The 19,808-nt window shown below is 44.2% G+C and overlaps 2 protein-coding genes across 2 annotated transcripts in view; both read right to left on the bottom strand.

Moving 5' to 3' along the window:
• Nphp3 (nephrocystin 3) overlaps positions 1–19,808 on the bottom strand; it is a 42,695-nt gene that overhangs the window by 9,208 nt on the left and 13,679 nt on the right. The window contains exons 7-18 of the mRNA XM_051205960.1: positions 19,424–19,580; positions 18,565–18,639; positions 17,183–17,356; positions 12,252–12,355; positions 11,749–11,863; positions 10,434–10,577; positions 9,911–10,008; positions 8,794–8,896; positions 7,928–8,010; positions 3,669–3,807; positions 2,157–2,321; positions 1–35 (exon numbers count right to left, since the gene is read on the bottom strand). The exon at positions 1–35 is cut by the window's left edge and continues 60 nt beyond it. Coding sequence (XP_051061917.1) covers positions 1–35; positions 2,157–2,321; positions 3,669–3,807; positions 7,928–8,010; positions 8,794–8,896; positions 9,911–10,008; positions 10,434–10,577; positions 11,749–11,863; positions 12,252–12,355; positions 17,183–17,356; positions 18,565–18,639; positions 19,424–19,580 — 1,392 coding nt within the window. The remainder of the gene's footprint in view (positions 36–2,156; positions 2,322–3,668; positions 3,808–7,927; positions 8,011–8,793; positions 8,897–9,910; positions 10,009–10,433; positions 10,578–11,748; positions 11,864–12,251; positions 12,356–17,182; positions 17,357–18,564; positions 18,640–19,423; positions 19,581–19,808) is intronic.
• Positions 15,058–16,348, bottom strand: LOC127237588 (nuclear distribution protein nudE homolog 1). The gene has a single exon (XM_051205947.1). It carries the CDS (start codon positions 16,259–16,261, stop codon positions 15,227–15,229), a length of 1,035 nt encoding a protein of 344 aa, XP_051061904.1. The 5' UTR covers positions 16,262–16,348; the 3' UTR covers positions 15,058–15,226.

The following is a 19,808-nucleotide window of genomic DNA, read 5'->3' on the forward strand; positions in this document are numbered from 1 at the left end:
TCCCCCAGGTACTCCAGTCTCACTGTTTCCCAGGCCTGGAGAGAGAAAAGAACACCGGATTCTGTGTTACGGCATTATATATCTGACTTGCAAAAAGAAATTTACAAATCTCTCATTCTTATAGTCATATAGCAGAAATAGCCATACAGGTTTTTTTTTTTTTTTTTTAAACAAACCAAGGATAAACTAATATAATAAACTCAGTTTAGTATAAAAATTAAGAATTCAAAGCACAATTTAATTTAAAAAATGTGTGTGTGTGTGTGTGTGTGTGTGTGTTTAAATCCCAGAAAATTAGAGGTGACACTGTATCCATCACACAAAGGTAAAGGCAGAAAGAACATCTGCTGAGGCCAGCCCGGGCTATACAGCCTGGGCCATGAGGCCTCAGCTATAAAATCAAGCAAGGCCCAGTGGCTCGCAGTCTTTCAGCTACCTGAGGACCCAGACACAGAGCTCTCAGCTCCTCTCCAGCACCACGTCTGCCTGCACACTGCCTGCTTCCTGCCACGATGACAATGAACTAAGCCTCTGAACTGTAAGTCAGCCCCAATTAAGCATTTCCCTTTATAAGAGGTGCCGTGGCCATGGTGTCTCTTCACAGCAATAGGAAACCCAACAAGACAGAAGTTGGTACCAGGGACTGGGGTATTGCTGTGATAGGCTGGACCATGCTTTTGTTTGACAGAGTATGGACCTTGGGACTGTGGATTAGGAAAGCAGTTGAATGCCTTAAGTGGAATTTAATGGGCCATCCTAGTAGGGGCATGGAAGACAGCGGTACTGAGGGTGATTTGAACTGTGGGGACCTGGCTATGAGGTTTCAGAGAAGAATTCAGTATGTGGCCTAGAGATCACTCTTGTGATAATTTTGTGAAAAGTGTGGCTGTTTTCTGCTCTTGTCTAAATATTCTGCCTGGGACTACACTGAAGAGTGTGTGTGTGTGTGTGTGTGTGTGTGTGTGTGTGTGTGTGTGTGTACTTCGTGTGCACGTGTGTGTGCCTGTACATCTGTGTATGAGTTGCCATGGTCAAGGTGTCTCTTCACAGTAATAAAACCCTAACTAAGACAGTGACAGAGGAGCAAAGCTGTGAAATGACAACATTTTACAATGACAGCTATGAGGCAGCACCCTCAGGTGAAAGCATTGCTATGTTCCTACACTCCTCAGTCATGGCACACATACGATAGGGATTCTATTAGCACCGTTTTTGAAGAGTTATAACTATGAGCCACACAGCAAGTGACACCTTCAAGGGCCATCTCCAGTCTCTTCCCAGCCCTGTGAGAACATGGAAAGTCTGCCCAGCTTAGAACTAGCCCAGGCTGGACAGCTCCTGCGCTGGAGAGAAGGGCAAGGAAGGGCAGTAATAGGCTGTCTCACCTCACGCTTGCATTCCTAGAAAGAAACTGCCTTTTTGATTTTGCTTCAAGTGTTTTATGATTGGAATTTTACTATATATATATATATATATATATATATATATATATATATATATATTTAGCATTTTATGTGTAACATGTAACAAGAAAGATACTTTCTTAATCATTGTTTTGATTTTTGAAACTTGCAGCATCTTCCTATGTAGCGAGCATAGCCTAGGCTGGCCTCAGATTTACAAAGCTCCTGCCTCAGCCTCCCAGGGTTGTAGGCTTGTGCCACCATACCTACCTCCTCTTAATAAATGCTGCGGGTTTTGAGATATGATCTCATGAAGCCCAGGCTAGACTACACAGCGGAGGCTGGTCTTGAACTCCTGAGCCTCCTGTCTCTACCTCACAGGTACTGGGATAATGGTAGGCATGTGCCACTGTACCTGGCTCCCTAGTGTATAGTACTCTGTTGTTAATGACGGAGATGATACTTCACAGTGGATCTTTAGAACTAAAGCACCCCGGGCACCACCTTTGAAGTAATAGCTACCTCCTAAAGACACTAGACAAGCTTAGTGTTGGACAAGTTCACACACAATCAATCTAAAGTCACTAAAAAAAAAACCAAAGTGTAGTGCCAAATTTTAGCTTTTGATGTTAACATCTGAAACATGTAACATAACATAGTGTGACATAGCATGGAATGCTACGGTGATGCTTACAAGTAAAAAAACAAAACAAAACAATTTTGCATTAAAAAGATGTCTGAAATAATATTTACCTGCAGATGTTGAAACCTGAGCAAGCCACAGCTGTAAGTCAGCAGACACATCTGGTGTAAACTGTGGACAATGGAGGTCAAAGAGACCCATGACATCTCTGGGTACAGCTCCATCAGCTCTGACTCACTTACACCATTGTGACTAATGCTGATGAGGCAGAGAATCTAGACAGAGAGCAAAACATACAGGAAGCACAGGGCACCTCAGAAATCACAGCCGAGAATGTCTAAAACTTGTTAACACTTACTAACCTTTTATCCAAACTTTGTCTCAAAGGAACAAAGAAAGAGAAGCAACTGAGGAAGACATCCTGACCTCCACATATGTACAAACAGGCAAGTGCATTTTCCCATACATACACCCATAAATAATGCAGATATTGCATGCACGCACACACACAAGCTTTAGCAAAGACAGCTTGCTCAACAGAATGTCGAAGCTTGTCTTAACATTCTAAGATGGTATATCATGGGGGTGGGGAGCTAAACTGAATAGTAAAGCCTAGAAACAGACCCACAATTACATGTGAGCTTGATATCTGCCAGGTAGCACTCTAAATCAAAAGAGAATATATATTATTTAATAAAAGTAACAATCAGCCACATAACAAAAGGCTAAAAAAAATATAGGTATTTTTCTCCCACACAAGCTAAAATGCATCCACATGAATTAAAGATGCACACACAGACTATAAGGTGTTTTGCAGGAAACTACATGAACACACACCACACAGGGGACATTTAAAGCAGCAGACAGTTTGAAACACAGCAGACAAGAACTGTTGGTAAATTTGATTTTAACTAAAGTAAAATTTTAAATAAATACCAGCATAGGTGGCAAGACACAAAAAAAGAAGATATATAATTTATACTCAATGTGAACATTTAAGAACTTCAGACCAGTAAGAAAAAGAAAAGCAGGAGTGGGAAGATGGCTCAGTGGTTAAAAACACTCTTCCAGAGGACTCACGCTCAGTTCCCAGCATCTACACTAGGAGGCTCACAACCACATATAACTCCAGCTCCAAGGCACCCAGAGCCCTCCTCCAGCCTCCTGGGGAACCTGCATGTCCCCTAACATGCACACAGGCATACACAGAATTAAAAAAAAAAATTAAAATGAATCCTAAAAGAAAAACAAGCACATACCAAGAAGAAACAGACAACCCAATTTAAAACGAAGTAAAAGTCAAGCATGGCTGTGCAAACCTATAATCTGAACACTTGGAAGGCTAGCCCAGGAGGATGGCGTGAGTTTGAGACCAGCCTAGGCTCCAGGACAGCCAGAGCTGTAGAGCAATGCTGTCTTATAAAACACAAGAAACAGGTCAACGAATAACCATGAGAGGCGAAATCTCACTGATAACTAGGAAGAACGCAGCAAGCACTGGCTCCAGCCTTCCTCATATGCTTGCAACGTACTTAAGCTCAAAGAAAAAAAGAAAAACTAACTCTCCCCACAGGACTAACACAAGGCCCCAGTTGTCCTCTGGTGGGTGCACCGCCCTTCACCTGTGTCATCAGCTCTTTGTCCGCGTCGCTTGGCATGGACTCCCGGGTGGAGCGGAGAGCGAGTCTGTACAATGAAACTGTATCTTGACACTCCAGGCATTGACGAAGGGTTTTCTCTAAGTTGCCTGCTCTCCCGGCACTGTGGGAATTGAGAACAGACCGAATTTCATTCAGACCGCCAATATCTGTGAAGAATCTGGCCACATAAAAACAGTGACCTCTATTTTGCACTATAACCCATAATGGGAATTCAATGAAAATACAGAGAAATGATAATTTTCTGCGGCTGCTGGACTCATTTGGTTTATTTTATTATACCATTTAGTCCATTTCAATGAACATGTGCTGAGAGTTAATTTATGTCAAGTAATTAGTGTTCACTGTGGAATATAAAAATGAGTAAGGGTTGGCTCTTATCCTTCAGAGTGACACCCACCTGCAGGAGACATTTAAAGCTCCCTGCCTCCCTTAGGGGCTGACAATAAGCACTAATAGCCATGCATGCTGAAACTGTTTGGAGCCAGGATCTTGAGAACACCAGGGTTAAACTAAAGAAATACAGTAAAAAAAAGCCAGGACTTGTGGTACAAGTCCTAACCCCAGGTATGCGGGTGGAGTGGGGGAGGGGACAGGAACATCACAAAGTTAAGACTCGTTTAAGATACAAAGTAAATTTAAGGTTAGCCTCACAACTTCGTGAGACCCCATCTCAGAAGCAGGACATTTGCATAACATGGCTCTAGGTTCAGGCATAAGTACTGCAAAATAAAAAAAAAACTGAGTAAATATAGGTGATACACACACACACACACACACACACACACACACACACACACACACACACACTCTACACAAGAACTTGGGATGCAGCCTAGCAGCAGAGTGCATGTCCATGCCTAGGCCTGGGTTCAGGACCTAGTACTGGAAAAAATAACTCCACCCATACTAAAGTTTCTTTTTAAATATAAAAATGGTTCACAGTACCTCATAAAATAGATTCTTGTATTAACTTGGTATCAAAAAACCAAACTGTCTAATTAAAAAAAAATGGGGTTCAGTTCTAAACAGAGAATTCTCAACTGAGGAAATGCAAATGGCTGAGAAACACTTAAAGAAATGCACAACACCCTTAGCCATCAGGGAAATGCAAATCAAAGCAACTCTGAGATTCCATCTTACACCTGTCAGAATGGCTGAGATCAAAAACACCGAAGACAGCTATGCTGGAGAGGATGTGGATTAAGGAGAGCACTCCTCCATTGCTGGTAGGAGTGCAAACTTGTACAACCACTTTAGAAATCAGTATGGTGGTTCCTCAGAAAGATGGGAAGCGATCTACCTCAAGTCCCAGTTATACCACCATTAGGCATAAACCAAAGGACACATTATCCTACCATAGGGACATTTGCTCAATTTCATTGCTACTCTAGTCATTTTTACTTTTAAAGTTTTAAAATTTGTTTTCACTTTTTAACTTTATTCTCCTTCCATATATTACACCCTGACCTCAGTTTCCCTCTTTCTTCTCCTCTCAGTCCCTCCCCCACCTCCCCTTTCCTCCAGCTCCAATCCTCCTCCTGGTCCCCTTTATCCCATGGATATCAGCCAAACATAGAATGTCAAGTTGCAATAAGACTAGGCACCTTCCCTCATATCATGGTTGGACAAGGCAACCCAGTAGGAGGAAGAGTGCCAAAGCGAGAAAAAGAGTCAAAGACAGACCCCTCTCCTACTGTTAAGGAGTTGCACAAGAGGACCAAGCTACACAACTCAACATATGTGTAGAAGGCTTAGTCCCTTGCAGGTTCTCTGGCTGTCGGTTCAGTCTCTGTGAACCCCTATGAGTCCAGGTTTGTTGATTCTGTGGGGTTTCTTGTGGTGTCCTTGACCCTTCTGGCTCCTACAATCTTTTCTTCCCCTCTTCTACAGGATTCCCTGTGCTTCTCAGTTCATAGTAGCCAGAAATTGGAAACAACCTAGATGTCCCTCAACAGAAAAATGGATTTTTTTTTTTAAAAAGTGGTACATTTACACAATGGAGTATTACTCAACTATTAAAAATGATATCATGAAATTTGCAGGCAAATGGATACAACTAGTAAAAAAAAATCATTGTGAGGCAACCCAGACACAGAAAGATAAATAAGGTATGTATTCACTTATATCTGGATACTAGCCATTAATAAATGGTGACCAAGCTACCATCCATAGACCCAGAGACGTTAGGCATAGAGGAAGGGACTACCTGGGACACATGGATCTCCCTGGGAAGGGGAAATAGAACAGAATAGATTTTATGGGTAGACTGGAGCCAGGGGCAAGAATGGGAGGATCAGGTGGGAAGGGAAAGGGAAGATGGGATTGAGGAAGGCAATGAGGGGAGAGACAGCAGAACTAAAGAACAATTAGGGCCAGTACAGAAACCTAGTGCAGTGGGAACTTCTATAATATGTGAAGGGAATCCCGATGGAGTCTCCAAATAATGAGGGAGATAGAACCCCTATTGGCTATATCTTGTCACCAAACGGAAGTTTCCACTGTCAGGATTCATCCAATTGAGTTGCTGGCTGAAAAGATATGGTGGAAAGCACCCTTCCCTGCCCCCAGCAACCCCCGGTTGTTGCCAAGACAATAGGTGCTCTCCACAAACTGACAGCAAGGCTCCATTGCTGAGACAACACCTACACAACTCAGTAAACATGGAGAAGTCAAGCTGGTGCCTACAAAGAACCGTTATCCTATGTTCTAGTTTCTATGAATGGAAAGGTACTCTGCAGACTATCAAAAAAGAAAAGTCAACACCAACCCAACCACAGAACCTTTGGTCTACAATCAGTCCTGCCTGCAAAATACGCTAGGGCAATAGTGGTACAAACCTTACGGGAGTAACCACCGATGTCTGATTTGACTGAAGCCCCACTCCATGAGGTGGGACCCATACCTCACACTGCTTGGGTGACCAAGAACCAGAGTCTATATAGTCCAGAGACCCAAGTTAAAACCATATACTACTGGCCCTAAAAAAAAGTAATAGTAACAATAAAATGACTTCTAATACTACTCTTCTATTCTCATAGATCAGTGCTTTATTTAGTCATCAACAGAGAGAGAGAGGTTTCCTCCTGCAGTGGATGGGAACAAATACAGAGACTCACAGCCAGACATTAGAGAGAGGGAGAGAGAGATTAGAGAGAAAGAGCGACTTGAAATAGACAACTCTAAATGAGATTCCCCATCAAATCCCTCCCCTCAGAGCTCAGAGAACCTCTCATAAGAGGAGGAAGGGAATGGAAAAACAGAGTGCAGAAGACACCAGGCAAATAAGACCCTATACAGATCCTGCAAAGGTCACGGGAACTCAAGACTGAAGCATCAAGAACAGGATCTACACAGATCTGCACCGGGTCCTCTGCATATTACTATAGCTTTCGGTTTAATACTTTCATGCGACTCTGGAATGGGTAAACCAATGGGTCTCTGATTCTTGTGCCTCCTCTTGGGGCTATCTTTCTGTTGGCTTGTCTTGCCCAACTTCGATATGGCGGTTTTTGTTTTATCTTATTATATTTTGTTTTGTTATCTCCTAATGAGAAACAGAACCCTTTCTGGGTGGGAGAGGAGATAGGGAAAATCGTATTCAGGCTATACTGTATAAGAAAGAAGCTATGTTTAATAAAGGGGAAATAGATTCTTGCAATAAACTCCTTACATTTGTGTGGCAGAGGAACCACATTCTCTACTGGCCTCGCTGTATTGCCACAAATAACAACAGGAAGGTTGTAGGACATGCCATAGGAAACTCAGTCTTGTTAGATTCTCTTTTCATTTCAGACTTGGTGTTCAAAATGAGAAAGTGGAATTAAAAGACAAGAATGCTAGATTCAGTGTCTGTAAACAAGGCTGTGTTTGGATGATATCTATTATGACAAAAATAAAAAAAAATTAGTCCTTTTACATCTCTGGCTGAGGACAGTGTAGAGTGAGGCTGCATGGAGGAAGAAACCAAAGCCCAGCAACCCAGTGCTCATGAAAAGTGGATTACTGACTGATATGGAAAATAGATACTTATGGCTAGACTTTAGAATGAACCAGTGAAAGGTTCCGGATTCCTCCATCCTCAACATCCTCCCGAGAGAGTGTCACAGAAGAATGGGGGAGACATCCGAGCTAGTTTGAGCTAGTTTGAGCAGCCCTCACTTTGCAGAGAAAGCTGACTGCAGGGAGACAAACAAGATGGACGCGAGCAGAACACCACTTACCATGCCATCATTTTGCTGAAAAGGGTGACGTAGAGGGCATTGCAGGTTGTAGCGGAACGGCAGTGTTGGTCTAGCTGCTTCTCCTACACAGTTTCCAAACAAAACAAAATGGCAGTAAGAAAAGTAGCCTGGGATCATTACTCCTGAGCCAGCCACAGATCCCAGCAGAAGGAAACTGTCTCTGTTGCTATCACTGATGTCACAGGTGTAACAGAAGGAGCCTGGCTTCAGTGAGACTTCAGCTGCAGAAGGAAGATGCAGCCAATATGAAAAAACTTTCCACTTTTTAGAATACCTACTTAACACTATATACTCTTTCTAAAGGCCAAAGTATTTGGATTGCTTCCTACCTCCATGTCTGTCATTGGAAACAGAATGGGGCTGGTTGGGGAGGTAGCTCAGTGGATAAGGAGCTTGCTGCGTGAGCATGAGGACCTGAGGCTAGATCATGAGGGCCCACTTTTAAAAGCTGGGTGTGGTGGTGTGTGCCTATAACCCCAGCAGTGGGAGGCGGGATAGGGGTGGGGTGGGGTGGCAGAGACAAGCCAGTTCCCGGAGCTTGCTGGCCATCTGGTTAGCCAAATGCTGGGCACCAGGTTCAGTGAGACCCTGGCTCAAAAACAAACAAACAAACAAACAAACAAACAAACAAATGCGGATCGATAGGGGGTGACACCTGATTCTAGTCTCTGTCCTCTACATGCTCACACATGGGTGCATGCATACACACATGTACACACATGCACAGCACATACACTTTTTTTAAAATGGAAGAATTATTAGCAAAATAATCACTGAATGCTCTACCTTGAATTTTAAGGCTTCTGGCATAGAGTAGGGACATCATCAAACCGGGTAAAGCTCACCTGCTCTCTACTCAGCGTCATGTCTACAGAGTGACACTCTGCGATTATTATGGATTTTGCATCTTTGGGGCTTAAAGGATCGAGATGCAGGGTAGGCCACAACCTTTTGTTTAAAGAGGAAAAAAGAAAAGAAATTTCTAACAATCCAAGGAAGACCATAATCTATCATAACACCCGTTAAAACCCAGCAGGTGAGTTATTTTTATGCTGTCTTTATAAAATAAACCTATGGAACATGTTAGTCACATTAAATTGTTATTTGATCCAGTCTAAGGTTTATCATTACGTCGACCGACAATCAAAGCAGAGTGTCCATAAGTTACATTCTTTTAGCTAAGTGGGGAAACACCTCTACTTCTACACTCGGGGCCTACATTAAAGTAGATGCAGGCACTTAGTGCTCAGGGGGGCAGTTCAAGATGGCCTCTGCCCCCAGCTTCCTACAGGGTAGCTGACTGGGTATAGGAAAAACCTTATGCTATGTACAAAGTACAGATATGCACACATAATCTGCTTAGAATTTCTTAAGCAGGCACGACTGGCAGAAAAAGGCTTTCTTGTAGCAAAGAACTTTTACAAGGTTTTTCCCTGGGTAAAAAAATTAGTAGGTTAAGGAATACTGCCCTACAGAATTCAACCCTTATATCACTTTTCTGAGGGCTTTCAAAAAAAGTGGGCCTGCATTCTAGAAAAATGGGTCTCTAGGCTATAATTCTCAGACCACCCTTCCTCTCCATTTTTCTCACCCACAAATTGGCCTGCCTACTAGACATCATTACTTGGATTAGCAACTTAGGATTCAAACTAAACTCCCGAGAAACAAACCTACTAGCTCTCCCCCTAAACATGGCCATTCTGTGTCTCCTTTTTCAGCCCAGGAAGTCATGATTGGCTTTCATTTCTTGGTTCAGACAACTTGCAGTCATTTCAATTTCTTTCTTTTTCCCTTCTACCCCAGCTCTGACTTCCCCCTTCATCCCCCAAATCCTACAGATGGTTCCTTCTCCCTTAGTCAGCCACCTCTCCCCAGCCTCACTGCCATTTACATGAAAACCACAGATGGACATCAAGAACCTTTCCTTGTCGGCCCTCACTCTGAGGGACTGGACTTTCGTACCTCCACGCTGGGGGGCAGGTCTCCACATTCACAGACACAATGACTCGAACATTCACTGGCAGGGGGTCTATCAGCCACTTCATGTGCTTCTCTGCTTGCTTAAGAACACACAGCAGAAGTCAATTTATATTGGTAACAATGGCACTTCAGGATAATCCCCATAGTTCTCCAATAGGATAAAATTCTCCTTGCACTTTCCTTATTATGATTAAGGAAACTCTTTGGGCTTAGGTTGGCAAAACACCATTACCACCAAATCTGAATTCTGGACATTTAAGGAAATGTCCACACCTTTAAAATGTGTCAAAAGAAACACTTTTTTGCTAAGTATATAGATTAGATTTACTTGATGCGACTGCCTATGAACATACAGTATTTTTTTTTTTTTTAATTCAGACACTTCTTCTCCAGAAATTAAGTAGAAACAAATGGAACAGCATCATTCCCTTCCCAGCATGGAACTGGGCTCGTGCTCGTGGCCATTGCTGGTGTCTGCTAATAGAAGACACAGTAAGGGCAGCACCTGAACTTGGTCTATGGAGTCGATGATGATGATGATGCTACCCTGATGCCGAGCAGACAGCTTTTCCAGCCAGTGTGGAAATTCTTCCAGAAGTTTAGCAGGATCCAGGGTCAGTGCAGAAATGGCCCAAAAATGCTGCATCAGCTGCAGTGACAAGGTGATACCACATGCAAAGTAAATCAGCCACATTCTATGATAGCAGGGAGATCTTTCCATCCTCTATGCGTACATCATTGCTGACTCCCCACAGCGGTGGTACCAAGTACTAGTGCGTGCATGCGTGTGTATGTGTGTGTGTGTCTGCATATGAGGGCCAGAGGGTGATGTTGGGTGTTTTAATTGCTTCTCTACCTTATCTTTTCAGACAGGGTCTCCCACTGAACCCGGAGTTCACTGCCTGACTAGGCTAGTGACCAGAAAGTCAATGGATCCTCCTGTCTCTGTCCACCCCCTAGTCCTGTGGTGATAGACATGTGTGCTGCCATGTCTGAGTGTCTACATGGATGCTGGGGATACAAACTCAGGTTTTGCAAGCCTTTACCAACTGGGTCATCTTTGCAGCATGTAAGTCACATATATTTCTTAAAGATTTGTTTACTTTTATTTTATGTGAACATATGTGTACCATGTGCAAGCAGTGCCTACAAAGGCCAGAAGAGAATGTCAAAACCCTTGGGACTGGAGATAGTTATGAGCTTTGAGATAGGGACCAAACCTGGGTCCTCTGCAGGAGCAAACAGTGCTCTTAACCGCTGAACTGTCTCTCCAACGCTAAGTACTACTTTTTTTTTTAAAAAAAACTTACACACAAAACTAAAATAACCTGTCTCAGGTTGAGTATTCCTCATGCAAGATGTTTGGCACCAGAAGTGTCTCAGATTTCAGATTTTGGGGTTCTGGGGACTATTTGAATATGATAATGAGTGAAGTCCAAATATGAAATTCATTTATGTTTCATGCATGCCCTTTAAAAGTAGCCTGAAGGTGATGCTAAACTTTCCAAAGTGAGCCAGTGTTTTAATTGTGACATGTCACTTAAGATCAGACATGGAATTTTCCACATGAGTTATCGTGCTGATGCAAAGTTTCAGATTTTAGCTGGTGTGTAACTCAGTGGCAGAATGCCTTGCATGCACAAGGCCCAGTGCTCAATCTCCACAACTATCAAAAGGTTTTTGGATTTTAGCAGATTGGATTTCAAATTAGTGCTGTTCTACCTACAATCCCGGAAGTCTGCTTTAGTATTATTGTTTCAATCCCAAGAGCTTCAGAATCCGTTTCATATCCAGATGGCTACAGAAAGGGCCCATTATACCTTCAAGGTCAGCCGCTTGATAATCAAGGAGGGCTCTGAGCTGGTTGACATGGGCTGCCCCACAAAATGAGACAGGATCAGCGTGTTAGGGAAATGCTTCTGTTGCAGCTGGATCCTAGGGAAAAACATGGAAATGTTTATTAATTCTCCACAGCAACAAATACACAAAGAGCTAGATATCAAATGTTGCCCCAGTGTCCTTAATTATATGGTTAGTCTCACTGGAACAAATAGATTATTGATTTCACTTCTCAACTAATAGCCTCATTTTATTATAAGATGATGTTAATTAACACAAAATGTTAATAAAATAGGCATTCACTTTTCATTAAATGTATGCTGTTAGAGGAGATGGATACAGGGAGGTCAGGGGTTCAAGGTTATCCTTAGTTCCCCACTGAGGTTGAAACTAGGCCAGCTTGTGCTTACAGGAGACCCTGTCTCTAAAAATAAAACAAACAAACAAGACAATGAGAAGACGGTTTAATCGCATTGGGTCATACCACTTTGATAAAAGAAGGGACTTTCCAGAACCTGGTCCTCCCGAAACCAGGAGGGGTGGGATTGGGGCTGGTGCCACCACCAGATCATCCAGGCGCTGGTAATACTAGAAACAAAACAAAAGGGTTTATTTTGTGAGATTGTGCAGGCCTCTGAGAATACTAAGTTGAACTGTGATATAACTTCTTCTTTTTTTATTTTTATTTATTTATTTATTTATTTTTTTATTTTTCAAAACAGGGCTTCTCTGTATTGCTTTGGAGCCTGTCCTGGAACTTGCTCTGTAGACCAGGCTGGCCTCGAACTCACAGAGCTCCACCTGCCTCTGTGAGTGTGCTGGGATCAAAGGCATGCGCCACCAACACCCGCCAACACCTAATTTCTAGAGGAAGTGCGTGAGAAAACAAACGTGCACCTGGCTAAGTGCGAGCAAGGGTGCTGATCTGTAGACTGTGCTTGAAGCAGGAAAAGGGCCTGTAGCATGCTGTAACTGAGAGTGAGGGACGGCACGGATTGTGGCTCACTTTTACAGCATCCCGATGTTTGGTGATATACTGAAGAGAGAACACCACCTCACACTGGAGCCCTTCAGCACAGGAAGTGTCCCAGAAGGCTGTGCAGGCCCAGACACGTGGAGTTCTGGTGCCTGCCTCAGTTTCTAGGGTTTTCTAAGAATGGGTCCAAACAAAAGCAGGCTTCAGGCTTCTGACTCCCCTTCCCCCCAGTCTCCCAGGCTGCCCAGACAGCCAGGCTCAGATAGACTGCCTGAGATCTTTATGAAGCAGAGTTCTGCACAAAGTCCAAGAACCCATCCTTTTTGAGCTTTACCCAGCCATGCAAAACCAGCTCAGACCTGCAAGGTGATGCTTAGAAAAGCAAAATGCCACGGTACTTCTTAGGAGTGAGAGTCCAGAGCCAGCTAGCTTTAGTGTTGCAGTGTCTATCAACATCTAACTGATAGCTGATGATGTTTGAAATTCATAATGGCTTGTGGTGGGCTTTGGGCTGGCTTTACGTGGTTGTTCAGTCTGTTCTGCTTGTATCTACACTTGAATCAACTGCCAAGGAACCCCAGTGTCTCAGAGCAGGGCTGCCTCTGAAGGAACAGAGGGAGGTGTTGTTTGATTTATTGCCCTCTCTATCCCAATAACTCAGTCCATGGTTCTATAGAAAATCCACGTAAAGATCTACAGTCCCCATGCTGGAACTTTTCGCTGCAAAGGGAAAAGTCTCAGATGTAGACCAAGGTTCAAATTTATTTTGCCTGTGCTCATGGGAAAACTGTGTCTATACAGTAGTATCAGAACCTCTCTAAACACAGCCGCTAGTTAATATTAACCTCATGCCGGATACTTTCTTAACATCAGACTTAACATATGCAACATTGCCTTATGAGAGAAGGGGCACTAGCCAGTATCCTTTTGTAGATAAGGTCAAGGTTAGGATGACCAGAGATTTGACAGAATTATGCAATAAACACAGTCTAAATTCTAAGAGCTTCATTAAAAAAATACATCTGCTCATGTTAATTTCTGTGACAGTCTTTTGAAATTAATTTGAAGATGCAAGTTGAGTTGAGATGGTTCAGTCCATTAAAGCTGCTTGCCTCAAAACCTGATGGCCTGAGTTCATTCCCAGGACACACAATTTTTCAAGTTGTTCTCCAATAGCCATATATGTACCATGGCATGTGTGTCCCTGCCTTCCCCCAATGCACACACACACACACACACACACACACACACACACACACACACACACACCATGTCATACAAATTTAAAAATTGATTTGTATATTAGTTTGTAATATTATTGTTTTTTTTTGGGATTTCTTTTGATTTTATTATTATTTTTAATATAAAAAATAAAGTCCATCTTTTCCCAGGTTAGAACATCTGAGGGGAACAGATAGCCACACAGCTGAAGCCACCTTGTGAATGCCAGCAGCACTCAGAAAATTCTAGGTCCGATTCAAGGCCAGTGTCGCCCCATGTACTAGAAAGTAAGTTAGTAGCTCTGGAATTAGTGTGTGTGCTTCTCATTGTAGACCAAAGTGTAAGGCAGTGCTTCACCCCAGACAGACAGACAGACATGAGTCTGGTGTTGCAGTTCCTGTGCTGATTTCCCCGATCCCAAGGGAGCATGCAGCAGAGATCTCAATCTGATGATTTAGCCACCCTGGTTATTCTACAGTGTCTGGAAAAAGTCTTGTTCTTAGGGATGGCATTAACAAGGGCCAGTCCAACTCCAAGTTGTCCAGGGTCATGATGCAGAAGTCACCTCTACATCAGGGCAAGGGACTCAGAAAAGTTAGAAAGCTGGGTTTATTTAGAGGATAATCTCCTACTGACCTAAGAGTCAGACCCATATCTAAAAACCTTCATAAGGCAGATTAAGAGTATCAAAGAGCTGGGTGGTGGTGGCACATGCCTTTTCCAGCACTTGGGAGGCAGAGGCAGGCATATTATCAGTGAGTTCGAGGACAGCATGGTCTACAAAGTGAGTTTCAGGACAGCCACGACTGTTACACAGAGAAACCCTGTCTCAACCCCAACCCCCCACAAAAAAAAAAAAAAAAAAAAAAAAAAAAAAAGCCTTATGCCTTTGTATTCTCCCAGTCCTAGACCAATTTAACCAGGCTGTAAAAAGCACTGACAGCTCCACCAGAAATAGGCTGCAGAGGAGAGCTTCTGAGCTGGGTTCTAGTTCCCCCTGAAGATCATGCATATTCAAAACACCTCTAGGTAGCCCCCATCAGAAGCCTGGGGATGGGGGTGTGGTGACAGTGACAACCAGCTCATTTCTATGATACACACTGCCAGGAACTGGGCCAACAGCCTTCGTCAGCTTGGGCTGCACAGCACCAAGTGAGGGGTGGTGACGTTGGCTCTTACTCCTCAAACTAACTTGAAAATAAAACAACCAAAAGCTGAATACAAAAGGGGTAAGAGAGGTGAGTGCGCAGTTCCCATCGGTCCTAAAGCAAAAGCTTGACCACACCCTGGGCGGATGGCAGCGCTGGTGATGAAAGCTGTGAGGCTGGCTTCCCAAACTCCAAGCGTTTTCTTGACCCCTTATCTCCCACACTGGTGCTGCCTGGTCGTCTGTCACCACCATCTCTATTTTTGGTTCCTCGACTTGAGGCTGGCCCACTTGTCCGGCTTGGGGACTGATCATACACGAAGTTCCTGCATGATGCTAGTTTGGACTCCAGGGCCCCAACTTTCCGAAGCAGATCCCCAACAATGTTTAAGGCTGATATCCGGGCTGCAGGTGTGAGCGGTGTTCCACTATTAGAGCTGTCCAGACCACGTCTGAATAATCCGGGTGTGTTCAAACCAGAGCTGGGTCCTCGGTGAGCTGTGGGAGTGGATGGAACAGAGCCTGTGGCCTGCACAGCCATGTCTGTCCTTTCAGTTTCCACGGAGGCTGGCATAGGTGTTCGGGGCTTGTCTTGCTTCTGCTGCACAGCCAATTCCTGCCGAAGATCTCTTGCTTCATCCTTCAACCTCTGCACAGATTCTAGATGATTTTCCTTCTCATCCAGCTCACTCTCCAGGAAGGCATTTCTTTCGATTGCTTGATTCAAGCGTTGCTCAAAGTCTTCCAGGGACATGATTGTGGCTCGTTTGGCTCTCTCCAGGTCATCATTGGCTTGTTCCAATTCACGGATGTATTTCTGCAGTTGATCTTTAATGGCTTTTGTCTGAGCCAGATCATCTTCCAAGGCTGAGATCTGCCGGTAGCCTTCTGAATGCTGCATTTCAAACTTCTCCTTCACAGTCTCCAACTCCATTCGAAGGCGGTTATTCTCTGACAGGAGGTCCCGGTTCCTGGTTTCAATTTGCTGCAGCTGAGTCTCCAATTCAGCTTCATATTCCCGACTTCCTTCCTGGAATTCTCGGAGTTCTTCCTGTGTATTCTCTGCCCTCTGCTTGTAGGTCATGGCCAGGTCTCTCCAATAGTTGGCTTCTTCCTCCTCTGATCCAAAAGTCTTCCCCAAGTCCTCCATGGTATAATGGGCCAGAGCTCACTCTTCCTGTGACATGGTGTCCCGCCCGGGCGGCGACGATCCCGGTAAGACGCGGGCCAACAGGGCCTGACCTTATTGTTTTTTTTTAACTCAGACATGTTTCTTAGTAGATGCCACGTTGCTAATCTGTTTAGATATTAACAATAACTGATTACACCAAAAGTGAATGGCTGATCTACCTATTGAATGGATGGCCAGAGTTTGTTTTCTGAGCACGAGGCACTTTAATTCTTGTAACAGTTAGGAAGAACTGACAGCCTAGCCTTGCTATCATCACATTTTCTAGCCTGATTTGGGTTAGTTGCTGATGGTAGCATAATAGATGTGTGGCTGATGAATCTGTCATTTATAAAAATATTGGTGTTCATAATATATGTCAATGTTAAATACTCTTTCTATGATACAAGCACATCTCAACATGGGTCATCCAGCCTTGAGAGCAGGTAACACAGTCACAAACCCGAATACAAATATTCAGGTGAAAGAATTACTATATGACAACCTTTAACTTATTTTTATCATTATTCCTGTGTGTGTGTGTGTGTGTGTGTGTGTGTGTGTGTACAGGTGTGTGTACAGTTGCATGTAGAGGCCAGAAGATGCCATCTGCTGTTTTCTGCTGTCACGCTCCACCTTATTATTTGAGACAGGGTCTCTCCTCGAGCTCAGGTTCACGGATTGGCTAGGCTGACTGTCCAATGAGCTCTGTAGATCTGTCTGTGCCTTTGCCCTCCCGACACTCTGTGGTTACAGAAGTGAACCACCACTCTGGACTTTTGACACGGGTGCCCGGGATCTGAACTTGGGTCATCGTGCTTACGTGAGAAGAACTTTCCCCAGCTGTGCCATACCCCCCACCCAGCAACTGACCTTTAATGGATGGAGCTCTCAGAAGCTCACCTTCTCAATTCCCAGTTCCTGGGCTGAGTTAGAAGCCTGCTGAAGGGCTTCCATCTGCTCTTGCTCATCGTGTATGTCCCATAGGACATCCCCAAAATCATCTTCTTCCGGAGTGGAGTCCTCACTGCCCACATCCTTCACCTCCACATCTGTGCTCTCAAGGCCAAGGATGTCCTGAGTACCAAGATCAAGTACAGGAAAGCAAATGAAATTCAGAGACCTTGAGCTGGTGTCAGCATGCCCGGCCTTACCTACCAAGGCAGGCAAGTCCAGACTTAGGCTTCTAAGAATAAGCTATTGCTGGATGGTGGTGGAACATGCTTTTAATCCCAGCACTCAGGAGGCTGAGGGAGGTGGATCTAAGTGAGTTCCAGGCCAGCCCAAAAGTAAGTTCTAGGACAGCCAGAGAAACCCTGTCTTGAAAAAAACAAAACAAACAAACTAAAAAAGAATAAGAGTTATTATAAGCACCTCCAAGAATAAATTTGTAACCATAAGAATCCTAGTTTAAAATGAAAACACTAAAACATAAAGATAAAGAATTCTCAACTAAAAATAAAATCAGAGTGCTATTTGTCTGGTGGGGTTTGTTTTTTGAAAAATGTCATGTAAAAGTTGTAATTATATCTGGCTAGTGAATTACTTAAAAAAGTGTTTGTGTTTGTGTGTGTGTGTGTGTGTGTGTGTGCGTGTGTGTGAACACACTCATGTTAAGTGTGGAGTCAGGAGACAAAGACAGCTTTGGGTGTCATCCTCAGGAACACTTACCTCCTTTGTGACAAGGTCTCTCACTGGCAAGAGCTCACCGATTGATTGCTTTGGCCTGGCTAACTAGTGAACCTAAGGGAATCCTCCTGTCTCCACTTTCCCAGTGTTGGGATTGCAAACACACCATCATCCCTGGTATTTTTAAGTGTGTGCTTGGCCTCCAGTTCAGGCCCTCATGCTTGTGAGGCAAGCGCTCTACAGACTGAACCCCACTTCAACCCTACTAGTGAATAATTTCAAAGATGCACTAATGCCCAGGAAACTGAATTATTGAGATGAAGTCTCTCTCTGTCTCTCTCTCTCCTCTCTCTTTCTGATTTTTTTTTTGAGACAAGGTTTCTGTGTAGCCCTAGCTGTCCTGGAACTCACTATGTAGACCAGGACCTCAGAGATCTGCCTGCCTTAGCCTCTGCCTCCCAAGTACTGGGATCAAAGGTGTGCACCACCAGTACCTGGCGTGAGATGGAGTTTCTTGACATCAGTCCCAACAGAACAATGGTGCTCTCTTGACCTCAAAACCACACACAAGTAGTTCTGCTGGAAAACTCTTTTTTTTTAAAAAAAGTACTATTAGGCTATTTTAGATGAAAGCTTACAGAGATAAGCATATTTACCTGTTTAATAATCTTTTCCACACCGATGTAAATTTTATACACTCCCTCTGCAGGATCCCCCGAGTGATTGATGATCTAGGAGAAAGGGCTCAATAGTAACATGGAAATATAGTAACAGCAGTGGCAGGAGGAGGTGGAGGAGGGAGAGGAGGAGGAGGAGGGATAGGAGGAGGGCGAGGGGAGGAGGCACCGCAGCAAGCCTTTTAACATTTTAACTCTTATCCCAACAAGCTCCTTACAGGAAAGACACTATATTGTAACCTTGCTGTTCAGAAGAGGAAGCCAAGGCAAGTTAAAAGGCTTGTCTGAGTCACACAGGGATTCAGTGTGACAAATGTGTACTTTGGGGGGCCTGTCTCATCCCAACCCTGTCCCCAGGGTTAGGAATCCCAGCATCTCTCATCTAGATGGCTGTACCAGATCTCAGACTGCCCGCTACCCTCCAGACTGCCCGCTACCCTCCAGACTGCCCGCTACCCTCCAGACTGCTCGCTACCCTCCAGACTGCCCGCTACCCTCCAGACTGCCCGCTACCCTCCAGACTGCCCGCTACCCTCCAGACTGCCCGCTACCCTCCAGACTGCTCTATTCTTCTCATAACCAAGGGACATCATGGGCAGGGACCCACACCAGGACCTGACATTCTGCTCAGAGCCAACCAACACTCCCCAGCCCCACTCCAAGGGAAAAGGCCAGGTCTGTAAAGCAGTTCCTGAGGTTTCTCAGGACTGATCTAATTGGGCCACCCTCCTGTATGTCCCCTCTCCAGATACCCTGGCTTCCTTTCTCATGCTTTATCCACCTGGTGCTGGCTTTACCTCTGCCACATATGTCCCGAGACATACATTCCATGTTCTACCTTGGCTTTGTTGGTCTTGCTTAGATTAGAAACTTGATCCAGGAACTGCTGGACAGAGTCGGAAGTGGCTTTCTCATCCTTCAAATGATGGTAGATTAGTCGTGGTTTTCCTTCCGGGTTCTGCAGAAAGGCTTCTTCACAATCTTCCAGTAGAAAACTAGATTGGAAATTGTCATCTCTGGGGTCACACTGCACTGTGGCAGCAGATACTTAGTGACCAGTCTAAGTGCCCACATGGCTTTTATTACAGTGACAAGGGCCCAGCTAACAGAGGTGGTGAAGCTTTCAAAGTGTGTGTGTGTGTGTGTGTGTGTGTGTGTGTGTGTGTGTGTGTGTGTGTCTGTGTCTACATGCTCAGAGGTCAGTGTCAAATGTTTTCCAAAGT

Source organism: Phodopus roborovskii, unplaced genomic scaffold, assembly GCF_943737965.1.
Source record: "Phodopus roborovskii unplaced genomic scaffold, PHOROB, whole genome shotgun sequence".
In the NCBI taxonomy this organism is placed as follows: domain Eukaryota; kingdom Metazoa; phylum Chordata; class Mammalia; order Rodentia; family Cricetidae; genus Phodopus; species Phodopus roborovskii.

What these genes read in the sequence shown, in the direction of transcription:
- LOC127237588 (XM_051205947.1), bottom strand. Translation starts at nt 16,261, where the DNA reads ATGGAGGACTTGGGGAAGACTTTTGGATCAGAGGAGGAAGAAGCCAAC.